Raw genomic sequence first — 20,038 nt, forward strand, 5'->3', positions numbered from 1 at the left:
TTGGAGCTAGCATACAAGCTTCTTGTCCAGAAGAAGGTACCCAGCTTTGTGAAACAGCCTAACCCTTGAAGTGCTTGCCTAAGAAGCTCCAGTGGCCAGCTTGTTCTGAAGAGCTTGAACTCATGTCTTCTACCTCCTGTGGCATATTTATTTGGTGCCAGATTAGAGCTAGATCTGACAAGGGCATTTCCAGTTCATCCTTAGTGAAGTTGTGCTGCTATGAAAATAAGTATGCAGTCTTCACAGGCAAGAAGAATGTAGAGGAGGATGTTCACCAAAAAGGGAAAAATCCTGGCTTCCATGCATTAAAAAACTGTTGGAAAAAAAATGCATGAAATTTTAATGTCCTTGCATTTGTCATATTATCCATGAGCAAGCAACTTTGAGCATTACTGCTGCTTGAGGGGCTGCAAAGTGAGGCAGCAGCAACCCACAGATGGGAGATCGTGAAAGAAAGTCAAGGCCTCGAAAAGTTGAAGTCATAATGAGCCACAGGCACACAGGCATCTCTCCTTTGAAGTAGCTGGAGATTTGGGAAAGTGTGTAGCAGCTTAGTGCCATCCCAGGTGAAATGCTAATGTGAATATCTTTCATACTTCAGCACCAGTGATTTTGCCAATTTAAGGGCATTTTTTCTTAAAATTTTTCTTAAAATTTATTTTACTTCTTTTAAGCATGTAGATAGCTGGAATTTACAGTAAAAACATTCAGATTTATGGGAAATGTGCATATCTATTTGGGGAGAAAATGTGTCCCACTGAAGCATTTTTCAACTGAAGGATTTTTCAACTTTTCTGTGTTTTGAAAATGCTACCAATAACTTCCATAAAATTGCAATAAATAAAATAAATAAAAACAGTTGTGGTCTGAGGAACTAAGTATGTTTAGTTTTAGCCAAGGAAAAGATTTTTCAAAAGACAAATAATTTCAATTTTTAAATTATATTTTTACATTAGATATTAAATGCTCTCTAGAATTAAGTCATTGTAATTTAATATCTGCAGTTTGCAGATGTGCTGATGTAAAAAAATATATATATATCTCTATCTTGCACTAATTAAACTAGTAGTTCTGTGTATCCGAAAGCTATCTATCACCTTTATAGATGTACCTTTGCACCTTCAGTATTCATACCTGCTATTTTTTTAACCTGCTTATTTTTATTGGAGAAACAAATAAAGTGTAATCACTTCAGGCACCTAATTGTAGATGCACAGCCAGTCCTCAGGTGTACGTGCGTTCATAGTGGGGCATTTTACAGGGACAGAAATTTAGGAAAAACTTTTGCAATTTTCAGGAGCATCAGGAAGAATCTGACATCATCCTTCATACCGTCATACTGACTCACATATATGCAGTTTTCTGGGAACTCAACCTAATTTCCCAAGCCCTTATTTCTTGTTTTTGGCAACACTGAATTAAGTTACACTAGCATTTGGCACCTGAGGAATCTTGAGTCATTTAACTTGTTTTGAATCAAAGCACTCAATCAAGGTTGGCTTATCAGTGGCAGGGGTACAGCAAGAACTGTAATGCTTTTCACCTGCTGCTTTATCAACTGTCTCTCAATAGCTGTAAGACTTAGTCCATAAACTCCCATCAGTTTAAACTGTATTAGCACTGTACAGTAATGGCAAGAGAGCAATAAGAAGTGATGTTGTACTTCTTAGGGCACTAGTGAGCTATTTTTCTTGATGCTGGGAATCATCCAGGTCTATTACTGTGGGCTACGAGCTCCTGTGAGAAAACTAGGAGCTAATGATGATCTTAACTGAACTGAAACTTTTAAAACTGTTTCTCACATTATCTAAAAATATTCATCACTGTATTTGTAATGTCCTGCGCCTTAGGCATAAAAACCACTGCAAGTGAGATGAACTAATAAAATGTGACAGAGAACTTCATTTTCTCCAAGAGAGAGAGCTGTCAGTCCTTCCACATCCCAATTTCCTCTAACAACTGAAAGCTCAAACTGGTACATTTGGAACAGAGTAAGAGCAAATCTTTCCCATATAAAGCCATCTATTTACAAGCTTTATTCCTGAATTATAAAAATAATGGTGATCAAACTTTTCCAGCAGCCCAGTGACTCTGACTAGTTTTCATAGGCTAAAACGTAGTATTTGCAGCAGCTCTCATATTTTACTTGGAGTTCTAGCCTGGGAAACTGCAGCTCACCATAACCCATACTTGATTCCTGGATTCTATTTATAAAGAGATTGCAAATCTCACTTTTTGAATTAATTTCTGGAAGATTATGGCAGAAGAGTTACTTGTTTAAAAGTACTGTAGTCATCAATTAGTGTTTGTAACTGTTTTTGTCAGCTTTCACGTGGAAAGATAATTTTGTCATTTATTATTCTGGCCTAGACCAAATCTTTAGATTTAGGAGTGGTAATGTCTGTAGTCATATGGGGGTACATTGTACCAATTTATAGAAGTTAATAGGCTGCAGTTAGCTTCAGTCTGTTTATTTGCCAGAATAGCCTGAAATAGAATTCTTTTATTGTATGGCCATGGCCATCTGTAATTATATTTTTGATTGCATCAGAAAGATTGGAATATTTTCATTCTATCCAGTACTCTCTAGACTGGGAAGTTGCCAAGAGTGTATATGGAGAGACCTTCATCTTTAAAGGGAAAAAGCCCGTGGTTCCCAATGTCCTTCTGTGATTTGTAGCTGGAAAAGCACTAGGAAATTGCTAGTTGGAAGCCAGCTGTCTGTTTCAGAATTGAGGCATATTCTTAGGATAAATTTCCTTTTTCTTTCTTTGTTGTATGACTGGTGAATGAAGCTGACTATTAGCAAGTTGCATTCAAAGAACGAGCAAACAAACAAACAAAAACAACACAAATTTGCTTCTAATGATTTACTACTGGGCTCCATCAAAATAACTGCCTGAAAATTTTCTCTGCACTTTCCTTTGCTATTTTAAAATGTGTTTTGTATTAATAAATGAGAAGACCCTCGTTTGCACTTGCAGTCACTGCAACAGACTGTCTCAGCAGTGTATTTCTAAATATTAAATGAAGGAGTAAGTTTTATGAGAACAGTCTTAAAGCATTTCCAATTCCTTTATTATTAAAGAGTTATAAAACACAAGTAGTTGTGAGTGCGTGTGTGAACTTGTATAAAATCTTATAATAAATGAAATGTATTATCAAGAATTGCTGTAGTTGACAATACACAAGACTCGGGAAATTTATTAGGTAAAATCTCATGTTAAGCAGCTGCTCTAGAGACTCTTGAGACTTGTTGAATATATGATTCTGCTTTCTTTTTATCAGAACCCAATCTATGCCGGCTCCTCAAGCTGTCACCTAAAAGAAGCAGAGCCTGAGTCAGCCACTGCTTTGAAACAGATATACCTAGACTTTGAATTTTAGTGAGCTCCCCCAAAAGGCTCTAAAATTCAAGCCAGCTTGTATTCAAATAAAAATAAGGAATGAAAAATAGCAAAACAAAACAACAAAAAGAAAAAAAAACTGAAATAGGGAAGCGAAAAGGTAAAAAATAAAAAATGTGCTTTCCTCCTGCCTAGTTTGTCCTTCCAGTTGGCTTGGTGACCACTTGGGCTTCTCCAGCTCTTGGGAAGTCCCATCCACCTGACCAGGTCTGTCTGGCTGTTCCTTGCTCCTCACGGCACGTCCTGCATGCTTCAGTTTCATGCTGGGGCTCTCCTTTGCCTATTGTGCCTTGCCATCCCAACAGCCCTCTCACCAGGGCCACTGATGTAAAGAATCGCAGAATCATCTAGGTTGGAAGAGACCTCCAAGATCATCTAGTCCAACCTCTGACCTAACACTAACAAGTCCTCCACTAAACCATATCACTAAGCTCTACATCTAAACGTCTTTTAAAGACCTCCAGGGATGGTGACTCAACCACTTCCCTGGGCAGCCCATTCCAATGCCTAATAACCCCTTCCGTAAAGAAGTTCCCTAATATCCAACCTAAACCTCCCCTAGCACAACTTTAACCCATTCCCCCTCGTCCTGTCACCAGGCACGTGGGAGAATAGACCAACCCCTACCTCGCTACAGCCTCCTTTAAGGTACCTGTAGAGTGCGATAAGGTCGCCCCTGAGCCTCCTCTTCTCCAGGCTAAACAATCCCAGCTCCCTTAGCCGCTCCTCATAAGACGTGTTCTCCAGACCCCTCCCCAGCTTCGTTGCCCTTCTCTGGACTCGCTTGAGCACCTCAATGTCCTTCTTGTAATCGCATTTCCCTCCTTTGGAGCCCATCTGAGACAGCGACTTTGCAGAAATGTAATGGATGATGAGGAACTTAGAGACACAACCAACACTGTGCAATATAGAGCTGCTTTTCAATGGGGAAGGTATCTAGAAGATTTGGTTCTTGTTGTCCAGAGTTGTAACGCAAGTAAGAAGGTGTTCAACTGGGGATGTGGGAAGAGAGGAAGACAGTAACAAGGCACAGAACTTCTCTCCCCATCTTAAGGCATAAAGACTTTAAACTTAGTAACGTAATGATAAGAATGAGTTTTGAACTTCTGGGCCACTTGGAAGGGCTCAAAGCCTTGGGTTTAAAAAAAAAAAAAAAAAGTATTTTTTATTTTGAGGATACAGAGCAGAAAACAGATGAGGAGATGAGGAACTCTTGGTTAGCTTTTTACTCCTCTACTGGCTTTTCTTCACTGAGAAAAATAGGCCTAGGTTTTCAAGGCCTGGAGCTTTTCAGACCAGCCTGAAGATTGGAGCTGCATGGAGTCTACAGTGCTGTCCTCTTGTAAAGAGATTAAAGTGGTCATGTTTGGAAAATAAAGAGCTAATCCGCTCAAGATACTGCAAGGAATCTGCATTTCTTTTGAGCGTTAGTGGGAGCTTGAGGTACTTTGCAACTAACCATCGATAAATTTCACCCTTTGTGCTGAGATCAAGTATACAGCCTGTACATCATTTAAATGCGACTGAAGATTTCAAAATAATGACTCAGTGGGAATTAAGTGATGGATAGGCTTGGTCTTGCATGGGTTTCACTCTCTGATTTGTAGGTCAATAGACTTATATTCTAATTCACTATATGGGTTTAGCTGGGATTCAAGCTTTGGCATTTCACTCTTCGATGATGCTTGATGCCTATATTCTGAAAATATTTTAGGCTGATTTGTTCTTTTATGCCAGAAATGTATTAAAAACAGATAAATCTTTTGTGTTGGTCTTCAAGACTATTATGTTTTCTTGAGACATTATCCAGTATGATCATGGAGAATGTACATTATAGGAGCAGTTGACTAATAGAATAAATGTACATGTGCCAATAGAGTTATTATCAGTGTATATGTGGAAGAACTTGCTCTTTAGTGCCATGAACTTTTATTATAGAATATTGTGGCTACTTCTGTAAATTACTATAAAGTGTCATGCAGATGCTTTAATACATTAATTGAAGATCGTTGCTGCAGTCTTTACGTTATTAAAAGAGGTAGAGAAGAGGGAAGGTTTGCACATGCTAACATATAGATTTTTTCACCTGTGTAACAGACATTTCAGAATGATGGGAAAATAAGAAAAGATAAATTTCTGTGCAAAATTAGTGCCGAGTCTTGTTCTCTGTGTGCAATCAATTCCAGAGCAATGCCGGACAAATAGGAGGCTTCACATGCTTAAGACTTATTAAAAAAATCTGAAGCTTTAGCTTTCAATGAGATCTCAATCGATTCTCCTGGAAAAGGTTTTAGCAAATCTTGTTAATTTATTCTTTTACAAGCTGCCTATGTGCATTAACTGCAAACAGCAAAATGTGGAAGCAACGTCCATATCCTCATTAGGCAGCCATTCAAATGCACTATGGTGCTGGAACTTCAGCTGCAGAAGAAGCAGCTGGATCCTGGGGGTTTCGGAGTTCGAGTTTTAGATGTGTGCTTTTCCATCTTTTCCTACAGTAATGTGTGCCAACATTTCTACTGATGGGTGTTTGAGATTCCGTATCCAACTTTAAGCATGTAAATAAATTTGACCTGATTCTCATAGGGGCATAAGCTCAGCTCGCTGTGAATCAAAGTAAAGTTTTTAAGACCTTGTTTTATTTTTTCCTTTACTTTTATATAAACACACTAAAATGCACTCAAGTGAAAAAGCCTGGTAAAATCACAGTCCTGTGACAGATATCATCAACTTAGCTATGGCATAAGAGCAATCAGTCTCTAAATGAAGTGTGTCTGTCTTTTCTTTTTTTAAATACACGCTTGGAACATTTGGAAAGATAACTATGTATAGCAGTCATTATCATCACGCAGAAAGCGTCGTCCCGCCTGCAGGCCTGCTCTAGCAGTGCTATAGAGCAGCTTGTACAGATGTGTTTGTCTAGTGAAATCTCAGCTCAAGAAATAGACTGCTAATCTCTTGTCTGTTGGAACCTGTGGCATGCTAAAGGATTAACACACCTCATGCTAGAGATTAAAAGTACTGGTTGCCTCTTTTCTTTACCCTCTAAGGTACCTTTTAACTGATGCAGTGGGGACCTATCAGTGGAAAGAGACCAAATAAAGTACAAAAGAGAGGAGGGAAAGCAATTAAGTTAAAAGAAATCTGACATGGAGAGTATCAGATTTAGCACAGGATTTAGTGTAGGAATAAAACAGCCCCAGATGTTTAAATCACGTAGTCACTCTTTGCAAGTCACTGATTTATCCAGCATACAGCAACCGTGGTTGTGTGGCCTGTTCTGAACGTTGTACTGCATTGATTTTGTGTTATAAATGGTGTTTTAATATTTTGGGGAGGACATGGAAATAGACTGGCAATCAAAGCCAAGTCAAAGCTAATGAGGTTCTAACCTCATGAAAAATAATTACTGGAGAACCTGATGATATGTATTTAGTACCTTATTTCATGCCAGCGTGTATGTGCTAGGAACCGAGCACAAGCTTCGGAGGTTTTTAGATATGAGAATATCTGCCTCCAGAAGTTTGTGGTGTTACCATGGCTGATAAACACAGAGCAACTCAACTGATAGACATTTCCATATGCCTGGAGGAGCAAGTAAAAGTAATGCACAGCAGCTACCAGCCCAGGCGTTTAAACAGAATTAAATGGCTCCCAATGCAAAGATGAGGCTTTATCTTCTGGCACTATTTCTAAAGAGGCTATAAAGAAGTATTGTTTAATCTCTGCTAGCGTATCATGAAACACCCATGATAGATGCCTAGCAGTGTGACATCTGGCAGCTGAGGAGCAATTCTGACCTACTTCTTACTTCAAAATACATGTCTGACTCAGTAGCAAGTGCTAGGCATTATCTAGCAATAGTGGCTAAACTGAAATTGATTTGATTGGTTCTGATACAGAATGTTAATTCAAGTGCCAGCAAAAATTAAAGGAACAGGTCTTAAATTGATGTCAGACAGAAGAATGTCTTTTATTTGCTCTGTATTAGTAAGTGAGTGTCATGAGTTCATGAGATCGAAGTTCAGAGCTAAGCTGAAGATTTTCCCCTGTTTTAACTTGGCTTGAGACTTGGCTGTTGATCCTAGTGGGAGATCAACACTCAACTATTGCAAAATTGGCCTCCAACAGGTAGGAAACCTCAATGTTACGAAGCTTTCTGTAGTGAGTCTTTTCAGTACTTTCTTTGAATGCCCTCAAACCACATAACTTTTCTTCAAGGCGTGAGTGAATGGCGCTTCGTCAGTAAATGAAAATACTGCCAAAGCCAACGTGACAGACCAAAGGCTTAGGAAAGAAATCACCCTCTTTGTGCCTGACTTTGAGTGGTGAAGAGTATTAAAACCAACAGGGAAAACTGATGCAGATATGTTGGATATATAATATAATAGTGTTGAAATAGCCAGCATGATATTTAGGAGAGATACTGTCTGGTGAGTACCAGAGGTGACAGCAGTGGGTTAGTTGCTTTTTCCTCTGTCTGAAGGAAGTAGTAGGTTTTCCACAGACGTTGAAAGCTTCTTTTCAATGTTTGCTAATTCATTCTTCTTAAAAAAAGAACGGGTATGTTATTATTCTTGTACAGGTATTAAAGACTTGGGAGCTAAGACTCTTGTATTATTAGATCGTTGCTGGCAGGAAAAATGGAACACGGATAATGCTATCATGCATTTTCTGTACAATTCAGGCATCTTATGTTGGTTTTTAGGGTTATCCAAATATTACATTATTCTTTGTTGCTCTGTCTGATATTGTCACTAGTTAAAACCAGTAAATTGAGATTTGTTTCTGCTTTTCTGCTTGGAGAGAGATGAGTTGTTCTCTTCCATTCACATTTTGTTAATCTTATGTTTTGGTTTCTCTTACTTATTCATTTCACCTGTTTTTCATGGTAGTAGTTAGCATCAGTTGTGGCCTACACTGATGAGGGGAGAGGAACATACCAACTCCTCTGCATGGCATTCATGTCAGTAGTGGAGCTGTCTTCAAGTATGGCAGAAGAGTTAATGTGGGCACGGTCTTAGAAATAATGACACTGTATAAAATGGGTAATCCTTGCTTGATGTCTGAGGACCTTTGAGTTAATTCTGTTTAAATATCTAAATTATGCTTCTCTTCATGCTGAAGAGACAAAAGAAGAAATGTGTACTTCTGTGTCATATACCACGTGTGAAATATTCCACTAAGTTCTGACCAGAGAAGGAACACAACTGCTTGATTTCAGAATGAGTTTTCTCAAACAATAAAAAAAAAAAAAATCAAAGTGTGCACAAAAACTAGAGGCAAGCAATACATATGTATTCAATGTCATTTATGTAGCTGATGTTTTGAAAGTCAGTGGAATTTGCAGGGCTACTTCCATGGTTCTCTGACAAATAATTTCCTGTATTTTTTAAACTCTAGTTTAAAAGACAATTTTTACTTAAATGCTCTCTCAAGCCACAGAGACTGTATGCTGATCCACAAACAAACTTTATCTACAAACTTGGAGGTGTTCAGGTTCGTAGTGTTGATTCTTGTCAATGGCTGCTTTTTCTGAATTCCTAATTACTTTTTGTCTACATTGTCTACAAATACAATAGTGAGTGGAATTTTTGATCCCCTAAAAAAGTAATAAGTGATGTCCAACAGCCAGCTGCCATATGGAGCAAGGAATATATTATTGGAAAAATCATTTCATGAATGATTAAGTGAGGATATATTTAGTTTTCTGTAAATCCAAGTAGGATCCAAGATGCTTCTTTCCAGAATAGAGGCAGTACTACAATGGATGTAATACAACGTTTGCTAACGGGCATAGCTGAGATATAGAGGACTGTTAATAACCACCTGCATCCTGTGCGAAGCAGGGAACACACTTAGAGATACAAATTTGCAAAAATTCAATTTATTAATGAAATAAAACTACAAAAATAGTAGTAGGCAAGAGGACAGCACTGCATGAACCTTCCCTGTAGGACAAAAACATAAAAACCAGTATCTACCCAACTGGTTGAAGAATTATATACAAGTTTACAAGATTAGTATGTGGATTTAAATTGCAGTCACTATTCAAATTTCTTACTCCACATCAAGAGCATTGCAGGTAGTGGTAGGAGCTGAGGATCCAACGCTTCCACAGCATTCATGTCTTAGTGTCGGATGTCGTCTCTGTTGAGTGTGTTTATTTCCCACGGTTATGTTTTGCAGTAGAGTAGGTAATGTAAAAGTGGAGGCAGTAGTTGTGGAATCATAGTTTCTACTTATCCAGCAGTCTCCCGTCAAAACACGGGATTTAGCACAATAAAGTTTGTTCTCTTACTATCTGTGTCAGACTGTTTGTCAGCGAGGTATGTTAGATGAATATAACTACCCAGCCTCCTGTGCTTTCCAGTGTCTGCTTGGTTGAATCACGCCATGACTGACACTGAGACACATTAGTGGGAGGATTGTTTATGAGAAAAAGGGAAACAAATTTGACACTTGAGTTTACAAGGGAAGTTGTTGCTGGAGCACACATGCTCATCGCTGCCAAATACTCACAGCTGAGGTCAGGGAAATCTGTCAGGGAAAGCAAAGCAGCCTTGAAGCAATGTTTTTTTATGGGCTGGCAGAAGAGAACACACATGAAATATGAAATATTGCTACAGCTGAGCAGAGAGCCCCCCTCTTTCCTTTACATCCTTAGGATTGCCTAATGCCTTTTTCTTCGTATGAGGATCTAATGAGACATGTGCAGAACGTGCTTCCCTTCTCCTTCCTGGGTTTCCTGAGAAACCTACAGTCTCTTCTGGAGGTTGATGACAGTGACAGCAGCAGCCAGGAGGACTTGGACTAACTGTCCCCTTCTAATGTCCTTTTCCAGGCCTTGGCAGCAGTTGTTATTGCTCCTGCTCCATACCAACGTGATGCATTTTGTGCATTTGCATGGAACAAGGGTGGTGGTGGAACAGGCTTGATCAGCACAGAAGTACTGACCAACAGTGAATCTGGGAAAAGGGTAATTTAAAAGCACATATATGCCTGTGCTGTGGATATCCTGTGACTAAAAACAAATAAGAAAAGGAGGGTTGTTTGCGCTGAATATGGCTGTACAGTTCTGATGGAAGAGTACAAGAAACAGATACTTGGAATGGAAAAGGTTATCACAGAAAAGATTGAAGAAAGGACATAAAAAGAACATGTACCATAAAAGAGTGGGCTTTCAGATACAGCAGTTTCTTGAGTAAGGAGGAGAAAATTATATGAAGACAGAGAACATGTACAAAGGGAAAAACTATCAGAGACCTGTGGGGAGAGAGAATGTGGAACGTTAGATAGGAGAACAGCAGAGACTGGAGATCAAGGTCAAGAAAAACAGATTAAAGCAAGAAGCCAAATCAGGAAATACAGGTTTAAGAACCAGAAGGAGACAGGAATGAAAAAAGCAGAACCTTCCACTTTCTCCAAACAGAAAGGAAAGTAAGCGGTAACGAAGACAAAAGAAAAGATATGTACATTTGCATAGTGGGTGGAAAGAACAGTTTATACAATGAAATGGAAATGAAATGAGGGCAATGAAGTTGCGCAGTAAATTCATGTTGATGGTGGAACACGATAAAATCCTTCCTCTGCTTTTTTTTCTCTGGCTACTAAGTCCTGGAGGAGCTGTAATTCCAGCTTTAGCTGAATGATACTCCTGGGTCTCTCTATTAAGGAAGAGGCTTGAAGAAAAAGGTGCTGTATTTTGGTTGCATTTAAACTATCATTTATCCGTAGTGAAATGTGAAATTAAATGGTAGAGATTTACCATCTGCTGTTGTTTAATATGTGAATAAAAGCTTGTGTGCTTGGGGGATGTTGAAGCCAGTGATAAGTAAAGAAATAATGGAACGTTACATCACTACACCCAGCAGATACCTCACTGACTGAAGCATCATGTTTCTTCTGTGTCTTAACACTTTCAACCATGATTCTGGAGGAGGATGAGCATGAGAAGGCTCAGTGTTTAAGGTCTGTGTTTTTCTCATTCCTTTTAGGGATCTCTTGCTGTCTGTGGCTCTTGGCCAGGTACTCTCCCTCCTTATCTGTGGCATTGGCCTCACGAGCAAGTATTTGTCAGAAGATTTCCATGCCAACACACCTGTTTTTCAGAGCTTCCTCAATTATATCCTTCTATTCTTGGTCTACACGACAACACTAGCTGTCAGACAAGGTAAGTGTCCATCTCTGAAATGCATAACTGTTTTGTATAAGACAGTGAAGATAAAGCTTTTGCAGAAAAATAATAAATGAGTTATATTTAACCGTGATTTAGACACATATCCCATTAACATTTGTAACATATTTATATTGCCTAGTAATACCTATTAGATAAACTAAAAAAAACCAAACAGACCTTCACTAACAAATTATGAATTAGTAGATTCATGATTAGGGCTAGATTCGAGGATAGGGCTTCTACCTATAAGCAAAAAACCAAACATCAGTACTTTTCACATCCTAACTATTTTTATGGCAATACTCCTCTTAGGCTTGCCACTGTGATACCACAACCACACATTCAGGGTCCGTTTTAGATGACTGCATATCTTGCTGGGGAATAGTATGCTTTACAAGCTACATAGGTTAAGGAGAGCTCAGATGCAAGCAAAGAAGAGCTTGTTCATTCTAGTTGCTCATCAAGGCAGCTCAGTAGTTCACTATTAGCAAAAAATAGCATCCAGATTTTAGTGTTTTGGAAGTAGGAGATGAAAGGAGGGAATTTGGGATGCTGTTTCTGTGAAATGCTGAGTGGGCAGAGAAGCTCTACGGCCCTGCCACTGTTGTGGGACAGGGCTCGTATAAGCGATCTGGCTGCCAAAATGAGAAATGCATTCAAGTGCACTTCAGTACCATATGTCAAATGATCCTCCGTTTGACAGCCTATATATAATACATTTTTTTTGTGCCTTTCCTGCCCATCCCTCCTTTCTCTGAGATTTCATGTCTAGATGAGGTGTGGGAGGTGAATGCATTTAAGTACATTTCTTACCCACTCATTTTTTCATAATCATTTTATTTATTCACCTTCGCAGAACACATGGATTAGAAACAAAATAAAAGAGCAAAAATATCATTTACTATTGTGATTGTGCTCTCGTGACATAAAGAGGGAAGGGCTCTGTCAAGGAAAAGATAGAACATGTATTAGGCTCCAGTACATCTATCAGCATACTGAGGGGTTCACATTTTCTTACAGGAGCAAATATTTTGAATCAGTCTTTGATGTTACATCTTTAAATGATTTGGGAACAACTCTGAAGCTTAAGTTCCTCCATCAGTGTGGTATCTGATACAAGACTGTAACATATGAAGTTCCAAAACAGTAAGGGTTTCACTTCCATGAAAATAAATAAATAAATAAATAAATAAAAATAAATTAAAAATATACCACTGTCCTGCAACACAAAGTGCTTACATGTATTACAGCTTGAGTTTTACAAAACTTGGTCTCCATTGACATTTTTCAGAAACAGCAGAGGCCAGTCTGCTGAGGAAATGTCAGCTCTTACATAAGGAAAGATTGCTCAGGCAGTGTTTCACTGTCTTGGAATTTCAATTTGTGTAGGGGGAAGCATCACCACGTGCTTTTCTCTGCAAAAGGCTTAAAATGTGTATTAGTAGCATCTTTCTGGAGAACTGAGTTTAAAAATAATTTTTCTGAATGTAGGATTGCCTAGCTGTTCGAAAGTTCTATCCCAGAAATGCCTTCCTCGGGACTGATTTAGATTTTGTGGAAGCCAAGTCCCAATGACTTTTAAATAGATTTTGCTTTTTCGAAAATGCTGTCTTGTGAGATGATATATAGGCTAGAAATCTGCTGTGCATTACAGGGCTTTGGTTACAGTGCTGTTTGACACCAGTATATATTGACATTTCAAACCCACTATCAAGCACTATGTTGTACACATATAAACATACTTGTAAGAAAGGATCTATTTAATTTTTAAAAATAATTTTCTATCTCTGTTTATAATATAGTGATTGATTAAAGAGAGTTTGTTGGAGATCTCTGTTGTTCCAGTACAATAGGTTTGGGAATTGAATGGGAAAGTCTTAGGGACAGGTCAAAAACATGCTTTGGATGAGTGAGAATGGTTGGAGAAGATGTTTGAACAGGCCTGCAGTTAAACACAGAGTGTACAAACAACCAGAGTGCAACATAATGGGGACCAGTGGAATAGTCTGGAAAAGGAGCTGTCAAAAACAGAGAGATGGTTTGGTGTAGGGTCCAAAAAATCCAGAAAAAAGACCAGAGAGGCAATGAACTCCTTGATCCAATCACTCACCATAACATTTCTGCTGAATGGTAGAGCAATACACAGCCAACTCATTTACTCAGCATTTAATATTGCCAAATGATTGAGCTTGACATTGTGTTTTTGCTTGTGTATTTATTCAAATTCATTATCTGTGTTTGTTCCACTAAGGCAGTTTTTCTAGCAGCTCTAATCGTTTGGCTTCGTTAGCAGATGGAAATCACATAATAATTACATTAATTTTATATGGGCTGATTCTGTTCTGAGTGCCAGGAACATCAGAAGGCTTTTTTCGTTTTTTTTTTTTTTTTTTTTTTTAAAGTGCTGTTCTCCTACTCTGCATGCAAGATTTAAGATTTTTTAAATTACCCTGTTTGTCCTTCAGAAATCAGACCATCATAAGTTGGCTGGTAGTCAAAAATAACTGCATCCCTTTGTCTTTTTCTTTGCTTGCTTTCTTAACCTCTGAGGTTTTGCAGAAATGTACTCACTGAGAAGCAGTCACTTGTGGTGGCCAAAAAAAGCTCAATTCACTGTAGGACTGAAAACTATAATTTTCTGAGACATAAGGAGCTCTGAAGTTTCTGTTAAATGATGTGTCTGGTATCTAGATAATTATCTTTTTTTATTCTGGATATTTTTGAGCCTATTTTAAAAAAATATTATATGTAAATTGAAGTTGAATGTATTATTTCCCCAAAGATGTGAGTGCAGAAGTTCTTCACAGCTAGGTGTGCACACACTCACACATGCATAGATGCCGGTAGCCACTTATCCACAAATACATTATGTACCATCTATAGCTTCCAGTTAAATGCTAATTAATGCACTAGTGTTGAGACGCTGGGGTCCGAATATAATTATTCAGGAGTTTTTTATTGTTGTTTGGTTGTGGGTTTTTTTTGTATAAAAACATTGCTATATAATTAATGTCACTTATGCAGCATTATCAGGCAATGAATATCATTATGTTTTATCTTTTTTAAAAAAATGAATATCATTATGTTTTGTCTTTTTAAAAAAAAAAAATAACTAATAATGAAACCCTCAGTTCTTACTCTTGAGGTAACTTCCTCTCGTGCCTGTTGTTTTTACAGCCAAAACCTGTATTTGTCCATGGTAACACCTCTGATTTGAGAAGAAGGTTTTAACACATATTAGCTCAGTCCCCTTGTCAACAGAGGATTCTGCTTAGCAAAATCTTGTCAGGACACTTCCAGATAGCCCTTTGGGTTGTATATTATTACTAAATGAGGAAAAGAAAAGCCTTAGCTATCAGGAAGAAAAGATTTCTCTCAGTGAAATGGAGCTATGGGACATAGAACTGGTGGAGATTAGTTTTAGCACCTTAAAAAGCAGTAAGCAGGAAATTGTCCATAGTGGACCAGACGGTGTTAATTACTAACAGTCAACATGGGTGCAAGCATCAGCAGCTTGCAACCAAAAATAAATTACTTCTAAAAGCCACCTCACATATGCTACAAATGAATACAACACATCTACTAGACCTCATTTAAAGAAAAAAGAGAAAATGTGAAACTGCTGTTTTTTGTTATTCTAGAACGCAAGGGATGAGGGAGCAGTATGGATGTGTTTTGAACAGAAGGGGAACATAAAGCCTTAAGGGCCAAGTTCTGCACGAGTAGCGCTCCACAGTGCAACTGCTCCTTTAATTTCAGTGCAACAGGTTACGCTGTATTTTCAGGCCACCATTATTTAGAGCTGGCAATAATTTGCTAGTTCAGAAAAGGTTTTATGAATCTCTGTATGTCTGGATGAGTTCTGCTTCTAGACTAAGCAATGAGGTTATAGCATATATCGATGCAAATACGATTTTCACTAGAGTAACTGTAATGTCTCGGATTTGACACATAATCAGATCTGATCTGTGCCCCTAAGTTAGTTACAGAATCCCTTGAGACTATTAAGGATTGCAGTCATGTCACTGGAATATCATTTTTAATGCATTTCTATCTTGGATTTGTTTATGACCTTAGTATCTCAATCATATCCTGATTTACCTGCTATTCAAACATGTATCCCCTTTTAGATACATGAAAAAAACAACACACCACCAAATCAAAACAAAACAGAACAACAGCAATAAAAAAACAAACAACTCTACCCTAATATCCTTCCTACTTCCCCAGAAAAACTGAATCAGGCAACTTGAAAGCAAGTATAACACTATATAGGCATTGCTCTGTTTTACTGAAGAGGTTGTCAGCTATCTATTGAATGATAAAGGGATAAATGTCTCTTTTTTAACTCAATTTCATTCCACTAGCAATGTTATATTAACTCAAAGCTGAAGCTGGTATTATGCAGTTAACTTTGGTAGACATACCAGAATTTCTTCAATATTAACACCTAGTTTGTTGACTGCAGATAAAAACATATGTGGGAAACAAGGAGAGTACATGACTTAACCTGATCAAACTATATTAGATATAAAGTACTTCGGGCAATATGTGCTGTACCATTGAGATGAAAAGTCTTCTGGAAAAGCATTGATCCTGTCAGCATGTTCAATGAGACGCCTTCAGAAATATGGGACTTCCTGTTCACTTAGGATGACAGGGAGTGATTTTGATGAGAAAAGATACATTTCATCGTTGTTCCATTTCCTCAGCATGTTCGTGCCTCTGCTGTAGAACAAAGAGCTTGTTTATGCCCCCAGTGTTGAACAAAACCTGCACAGCTCCAGACTTGCTGTCTCATGGCCCTCTCTGCTGATGACAGAAGTGGCCCTCAGTCCCTCAGGAGAAGGTGGTGGTGATGCCGGGACCCAGCCCATGCTCAGGCTTGCAAACACGTTGCAGACATCGCATTCCCCTTGAAACCTGGGGGAAGCAAGTATCAAGCTGGTATAGCTCCGCCTGGCCCTCTTGCTGCAAGGGACCAGGATAACCAAGTTGTAAAAAAGGAGCATCACAATGAGCATGGCTTGGGATGAGGAAAAATTGTGACATTCTGGTCTTTGGTATTCTCTGTACTGCATATTCTCCCTATTGTGTGGAGCTTTGTAGTCTGCAATGTACTTTCTCCTAATTACTCTAGGCTTCTAATTAGGGATGCCAAACTGTGTGGGGTATGTTTATTATGGAAATGGTCAGCCAAACAGTCCTTTTGTCTAGGCTTTGAAGAGCCCTTTTCATATTCAGAGGGAATTCTGCACTTCGGAAGAAATTAAAATAAAACTCTGGTGATTTACAGACAGTAAAAATTGCAGAGAAGATTTTTTTGTAACCTGCAATTTTCTGTTTTGGATAGCATGCACAGGAGCAAGAAGTATGACTTGCTGTGTGTTTGGGGTTTTCCTATCACATCATGGGCACCAGAGCTACCTAACTAGAAAAAAACAGTATGAATAGATCCAGTTTTCTGTTCAGTGCCATTTGCATAATTATTTTGTTTCTGTTTAAATTTTCTCTCTATTTCCAAGTGATTATTTTTGAAATCTCCTGCTGTGAAATGCTGAATGGTACTGCCCTCTCCACTGCATGAGCCTTTATTGTTCTACTCTGTAGTTGGTTACAATTCGGAGAGGTGATAAACTTTTCCTGTATGTGTAGTCTTAAGAGGACCTTGGGATCCTATTCTTTTTGACAGTTTCCCAAAACCACAGAATTTCCCCTCTTAGTCCAATTAAGTCTTATTGCATTCTTCAGCCATAATACAGAAAGAGATACAATTTCAACAGAGTATGATTTATTCCACACTGCTGGTAGGAATCACAGAATCACAAAATGGTTTGGGTTGGAAGGGACCGTAAAGACCATCTAATTCCAACCCCCTGCTATAGGCAGGGACACCTCCCACCAGACCAGGTTGGCCAAAGCCCCATCCAGCCTGGCCTTGAACACCTCCAGGGATGGGGCACCCACAGCTTCTCTGGGCAACCTGTGCCAGGGCCTCACCACCCTCTGAGTGAAGGATTTCTTCCTTATATCTAATTTAAATCTACCCTCTTTTAGTTTAAAGCCATTCCCCCTTGTCCTGTCATTATCTGCCCCAGCAAAAAGTCGCTCTTCATCTTTTTTATAAACCCTCATAAGTATTGAAAAGCTGCTGTAAGGTCTGCCTGGAGCCTTCTCTTCTCCAGGCTGAACATCCCCAGCTCTCTCAGCCTTTCTTCATAGGAGAGGTGCTCCAGCCCTCTGAACAACTTCGTGACCCTCCTCTGGACCTGCTCTAAATGCTTCACATCCTTCTTGTGCTGGGGGCCCCAGACCTAGATGCAGGACCCATGTGGGGCCTCACAAGAGCAGAGCAGACAGGGACAATCACCTCCCTCGACCTGCTGGCCATTCCTCTGGTGATGCATCTCAGGAAGGAAGAAAGGGTAAAAACCAATAGACCAAGCTGATGATAAGAAGGCAGGGTTAAAAACAATAAACTTGACCTTTCTGTCCTTTGTTGTTTTGTTTTGCTGTTCCTAGTGGAGATGTTGGGTGTGGTTTTTTTATTTTTTTTATTTGTATTTTTTATTTTTTTTACTCTTAGGGTTTTTCATTGTCAGCTGCCTTGTTCCACTAACCAACATGCAGAAGCTTTCTGCTTTGGTTCTGCTGTTTCTGTCCACCTACACAAGGGACCAGGCCTCTCAGGGCTTAGTCAGTTTTCATTTTCATCAGGTGCATTCTGCTTTGTCAGCTGTTTAACAACTTACGAATAAACATGGAGGTGAATCCTAGCCCCAAATGTAGTGAAAAGGTGTCAGCAGGTAATGCCACAAAAGAAACCTCAGCCATCTCTTTCTCATATTTTAATTTCTCAGTCCTGCCTCCTCACTGTTAGGTTAGGCACCTGCTATCCAAATCCACAGCATGCAGGCCATGTTACAAAATGTGTACCTTTCTGCTACTCCTAGAGAAAGCAGCACAGTCTATCCTCTTGCATCATATTCAAATAAATCGTGTACATTCCACAGCACATACAAACTGAAAATTGGAAAGTACTTTTCCTTTAGGATGCAGGTAGCAGCAGTTAAGCATGAACTCAGTGTGCCATGGTTTAATGATGCAAACACTAACCCACTCGCGGTGACCCCAAAGCAATGAAGGCCAGGTCTAATCAAGCATCTATGCTGTAGCATTCTCTGTAGTAGTAACCCGTGGTTCCTGGTGCAGCCCATTCAGAGTCCAGAGATGCCTCTTATTTTACTGGTTTGCTTTCAAAATAGCTCTGCTGGTCAAAGAAGTATTCTTTGTGCCATCAAAGACAGAAGAAGTGTTGGGCAAAAGGGCATTGATCACCTCATTTTTCCTGTCTGCTGACTTAGCCAAGAGGAAAAAGAAATCTCTTACCACCCTCTAAATCTAAATGAGGAAATGGAAGGTCCTGTCTACAGAGATAAATGAATTTCTACTAAGGTTGCATATGAACTAGGGGTACCTCTCCTCATAACAAAATCCCTGGAGGATTTAGATTAGGCGGTGAGAAGCACCAGTCACACTCAGTTCAGGAAGTTCAGACACGTTCATGTTTCTGGCTACCGGGTTTATGCCATCAACCAGTTTCTTCTAGAAACAGCATGCAGATTTGCACCATGATTCAAAGACTGGTACGTAGTTTATGAAAGCAAACCTTACAGGCACTAAGTGCAGTGAGCATAAAAGGGGCTTTAGGCTGGCTGAAGTCCTGGGCGATAGACCATGTTTGCATCAAGATGCTGCACCATCACTGTGAAGAAATGTCTATACTGAATGTACTACTTGATAATGAAGCAGTTTTGCCCTGGAGGTAAATGTACATACAGGTTCCTGTTTAGGAACATTTAGCCAGATGCAGCCATTCCTTGCCAGTAAGTCCATAAATAGAAAGCAGAGATGCAATAAAATGGGAGGTGATGCATTTATTCAGCTTACAGCTGCAACATCACAGGTAGCTAGTGGGATTTAACAGAATCAAAACACTGATGACACTGTAGCGTTTTACATTGTGATGCTTTTCATGTTTATTCCAGCACCAAAATCGGAGTCTTCGGGCAAACTCGAAACATATATTTGCAAGCATTTAGGCTTGGATCAGGATTTAGGATTTGTTGCTGTGCCTGTGAAGCTCCCTCCTGGCACACTTTTCCAGGAACCATGCCAGCCTTTCAAACACGATGCTAATCTGCACGCAAGTCTGTGGGTACCTGTTTGAGAAGAGAAACCTTGTCACTGGAGGCATGAGTGGGCAGGCTCGAGGAAGCTCTTAGAAAGTGCCATTTGAACACTTGCACTTCTCAGCTCCTTGATTTGTGTTCCCATCTCAGCAGCTGTGGTAACACGTACTCATATTTGTGCCACAGATCCAAATACGGGCACAGATGATATAGGTTAAAGAATGAAGGTTTTTGAGCGTGTAGAAAGCCAGGTGTTTCTC

General features: G+C 39.2%; 1 protein-coding gene across 1 annotated transcript in view; it reads left to right on the forward strand.

Annotated features, from left to right (window-relative positions):
* The window catches only part of SLC35F1 (solute carrier family 35 member F1), a 248,675-nt gene that overhangs the window by 129,925 nt on the left and 98,712 nt on the right, over positions 1–20,038 (forward strand). The window contains exon 2 of the mRNA XM_040552702.1: positions 11,405–11,580. Within this exon, the coding sequence (XP_040408636.1) occupies positions 11,405–11,580 (176 nt within the window). The remainder of the gene's footprint in view (positions 1–11,404; positions 11,581–20,038) is intronic.

This window comes from Cygnus olor, chromosome 3 (genome assembly GCF_009769625.2).
Source record: "Cygnus olor isolate bCygOlo1 chromosome 3, bCygOlo1.pri.v2, whole genome shotgun sequence".
Taxonomy (NCBI): domain Eukaryota; kingdom Metazoa; phylum Chordata; class Aves; order Anseriformes; family Anatidae; genus Cygnus; species Cygnus olor.